This window comes from Sinocyclocheilus grahami, unplaced genomic scaffold (assembly GCF_001515645.1).
Source record: "Sinocyclocheilus grahami isolate Dianchi unplaced genomic scaffold, SAMN03320097.WGS_v1.1 scaffold9814.1, whole genome shotgun sequence".
Lineage (NCBI taxonomy): Eukaryota > Metazoa > Chordata > Actinopteri > Cypriniformes > Cyprinidae > Sinocyclocheilus > Sinocyclocheilus grahami.
The window spans coordinates 3,736-7,947 of NW_015512869.1; the positions used below are offsets into that span (position 1 = coordinate 3,736).

General features: G+C 36.1%; 1 protein-coding gene across 1 annotated transcript; it reads left to right on the forward strand.

Moving 5' to 3' along the window:
* Nucleotides 1–1,283: 1,283 nt before the first annotated feature.
* On the forward strand, nucleotides 1,284–3,609 carry LOC107578344 (myc box-dependent-interacting protein 1-like; the record flags this gene model as incomplete). The annotated part of the gene is made up of 4 exons (XM_016264312.1): nucleotides 1,284–1,532; nucleotides 3,129–3,209; nucleotides 3,335–3,389; nucleotides 3,490–3,609. Coding segments are annotated over exons 1-4 (343 nt in total), but the record flags the coding sequence as incomplete, so codon positions are not given.
* Between the last annotated feature and the right edge of the window lie 603 nt (nucleotides 3,610–4,212).

The window sequence follows — 4,212 nt, forward strand, 5'->3', positions numbered from 1 at the left end:
TTTCTAAAGAGAAGAATTGCCATTAACAAAAGGAAATAATGAATAAATGCATGAATGATTGAAAAAAAACACATGAATGATTCAATTAAGGGATGTCAGACAGCCTTTGATGCTTAGTTCTATACACTACCAGAAAATGTTCAAGGGTGGCAGTGTTATGCTTTACACAATAACACTTGAACTGAACTATACCTTAAAAAATATAGGCTACTGCATTCACCATGTGGCTTTCTCTTTACCACTTGTGTTATTATGGTGGATGTTGGTGTATGCTGAAGGATCAAAATAGGAGCAGTGTAGTCATGTTAATTCAGCAAAAAGGGCTATTGGATGGTTTACATGTTTTGGATTTACTAGTTATTTTCTCTCTCTCAGAATTACGAAGGTTTTAAATTGTTTTGAAGTTGTTTGCATTTTTACAGTGGTATTTTGTTTGTAACAGAATTATTCTGGAATCCTTAGCTGTCATTTATATTTTGTAAAAACAACAGGATATATATACCCACTCTTACATTTGCATGTTTGCATGATTTGAGTGGTTATTTTGCATATAGGTGAGTTCACCTAAACCACCTAAATCTATATATTTGACACAGTACAAATACACTAAGATTTGGTTTTACCTTTGACATGTTTAGTGTATGTTTCATCTTATATATATATATATATTAATATTTTCCTTTTGTTTTCGTTGTTGTGCATGCAACCGATGGCTATTGGTTTTGAAATAGTAATTTCATCACTTGCAGCTTCCTTAGAGGCTGTGCTTTGAGGTCTTACCACAAACTATCAAATGCTCTGGACTGCCTAATTCTGGTGCTCCAATAAATGTTTGATCCACGAACCACTAAGAGGCTGGCTGTGTACCACAAATAAATCAGAGCCATCTGCTGAAATGTGATGGAGATTTTGCGGAGAAAGTCTGGAGTTTATGGAGTTCTGTTCAAGCCAATCCGCATGAGGCTGACCCATGCACAACCCACAAACATTTACTTTCCTTTTTTCTTCCTTTTTAATGTATTTAAAGCAAATGTTATTGATTTAAATAGACTACTGAAGCAAATCATTCAGTGCAGTTTTTATGATTGTTTATGAGCTTGAAGTAGTAGCTTTGAATCCATTTTCAGTAATTCAGCTGGTCATTCTATGACACATTTCACTGTAAAACCACTGAAAAATCGACAACAGGTCTAAAATAACGGGTTACGTCTGTGTGACATGAAAAATAGTTTACTGTCCCTTTAAGACTGCGCTATTGTCATTGGTCAATGGCCATCTGTATCTTGTGCGCTTGTGCAGGCTCATTCTGTTCCAGGGGCGAGTGTTATTATAAGGCCTAGAATTTAACGCACCTGCATTGAGGGGAACAATTAATCTGTTGAATTAGACATTGTGACAAATGCTCTTTTGACGCGTTATTAGCAAATAACACAATCCAGATAAAAATGGCTGAATTACCGATGGGGAAAGGGGTATCCGCAGGAAAAATAGCAAGCAGTGTACAGAAAAAAATTACCAGGGCTCAGGAAAAGGTAAGACATTTTAATCATCAGATATATATCAAATACAGCATCTCTTTCAACACTGATCGCAGTGTTATTTACCTTACATCACAATACAACATCTAAGGCCGTTAGTATCGTCCTCATAGCGTGATGTATAAAAGCAACGAGTCAGAGTCGAGGCTCATCCATATACTGACTATCAAATGCACAAATACGTGCATTTGCCTCACCTATATACTTGCGAATGTTTTGATAATTTTATGGATAATGCAATTTTGTTTATTGCAATGGGGCTGCTATGGAAACAAGCCTGTTACACTAGGTTTGTGCGTTCGCTTTAAAACCACGACGATCAGTACTCAATGTGCTTTAAGCTTCAATGAACCCATATTTCCTATGAACCTTTGCATTACCTCGCGCGGCAGCGATGTCCGGATCCTTTTAGTGAATCGGTTCACAGAACAAGTCCGAACGGTTCGTTCACGAATCTGATCACGAGTCGTCGGCTCACTCGTTCATTAAACCGAGAACCGTCACTTTCATGCATGCATGTGGCATGTGCGGTTTGTAATCAGACGAGAACTCTGTGATATGAGTGAATTTTTGTATTTTAGTATGTCTAGAGTCGTAGGACGTTTTATACGTTGAAAAGTATACAAGTAGAACAGTAGATGCTTTTTTCGCGACCACGTGATGACGCAATGACGATTTGTAACCGGTTCTTTGAACGAATCGTTCTAAAGAACCGATTCGCGGAAATAAGTCAGGCTTCCCTTCACCACAGTAACTGATGCCCCTCATCCTTCACCACTTTTGATTGCTGCAGCCTGACATTTCACAACTTTATGTAAAATACTCCAGCAGCTTTTGTTTAACCTCCTCAAACTTCAAAGTAATTTGTGGTCATAAATGTCACACAGCGTGATTAAATAGGTCGAGGAACCATCTGTCTTTTCTGACTATAGATGATTTATTTCCTTTAGAATGATGTTTGGGTTCTTCACACAAGCTGTCACACTGAATACGGAAATGAGAGATTTCATTTAAATTTTGCAGACACAAATACATATGCCAGTCATGGTCTTTGAGCAATAGATACGACTTTGACAATTTATCAATGATATTTGTACAGTATTTAATACATATAGTCCCATTTAGATCTTCTGTATGGTCATCTGTGCAGCTACATTAGCTTGAATTGAATCTGCTACTGTTGTTTTCTAAAGAACAATAGTCTTTTATGTTGTAGACACACATTTACTGGATAATAGACCCTAGATATCCAGGTTTAACCTATGTATTTCTCGTCAATGCAAAGAATCTCCCTCCATATAGAAGTTCTGTGTTGTCACAAATATAGTCCCATTTAGATCTTCTGTATGGTCATCTGTGCAGCTACATTAGCTTGAATTGAATCTGCTACTGTTGTTTTCTAAAGAACAATAGTCTTTTATGTTGTAGACACACATTTACTGGATAATAGACCCTAGATATCCAGGTTTAACCTATGTATTTCTCATCAATGCAAAGAATCTCCCTCCATATAGAAGTTCTGTGTTGTCACAATAAATGCTTTTTAAAAATATGAATAATGTGGTCAATAATGCAATCATCTTCTCTCAGGTTCTCCAAAAGCTTGGCAAGGCAGATGAGACTAAAGATCTGGCATTTGAAGAGGGTGTGATCAACTTCAACAAACAGCTGGTGAGTGTTTTTCTAACTCATATTTTTTTCAAATGTTCATCTGCAAGCATTGGGAATCTATTCTAGTTTTATTTTCTCTTGGTCTGTGACTCTCTGTTTCAATTTTGTGTCATGGGCTCACATAGGTTGAGGGTAGCACACTGCAGAAAGACCTGCGGGCCTATTTGACTGCTGTGAAAGGTGAGATAATCAATTGACAAATTTACACACCTAAAAGCAACATGAATCAAGTATGTTGTTTTCTTAGCCTTGCTGATCCCTTTCTCATGGTTTCCCCCAGCCATGCATGAGTCTTCTAAACATCTGTACGAGTGCCTGGATGACATGTATGAGTCTGACTGGTATGGCAGAAAGGAAGTGGACTCACTTTTCGAGGTTATTGTTTTATACTTAAGTCATTGTCAGTAAAATGTGTTTTAGACTCAAACAGTAATTCAGGAGTAATTTGAGCACCCTTTTGTCCCATTAATACAGTTTAAAAAAAAGAATTCAAATGAGAAAATGTGTTGTTTTTGTCTGAATTTATAAAGTATACATTCAGACTAAAATCTTTGGAAATAGATGAAAACATGTTCTTCCACTAGCAAGTAGCAAATCTTTGCCTTATGACTGTCTTGTGTCTTTTAAAAGGAAATCATTTCAACACAGGACAGAAAATCGCACTTTCATGTTTTTTTTAATGTAAAGAGTAAACCAAATTATCAAGAATTATATAAAATTCATTTAACACTTTAATTAAGGGCAGATGTGGCACAAGGCATCCCCTACAGCTTTTCTTCTTTGCATTTTATTGTTCATTTAATTCACACCCATCTGTCATTTCACCATGTTTTTATTACATATTACACTACTGTTCTAAAGTTGTTTTAATGTTTTCAAAGAGTATGCTCGCCAAGACTGCATTTAATTGATTAAAAATTCAGAAAACAATACTATTGTGAAATATTATTATTATTATTATTAGTCATTTAGCAGACGCTTTTATCCAAAGCGACTTACAAAT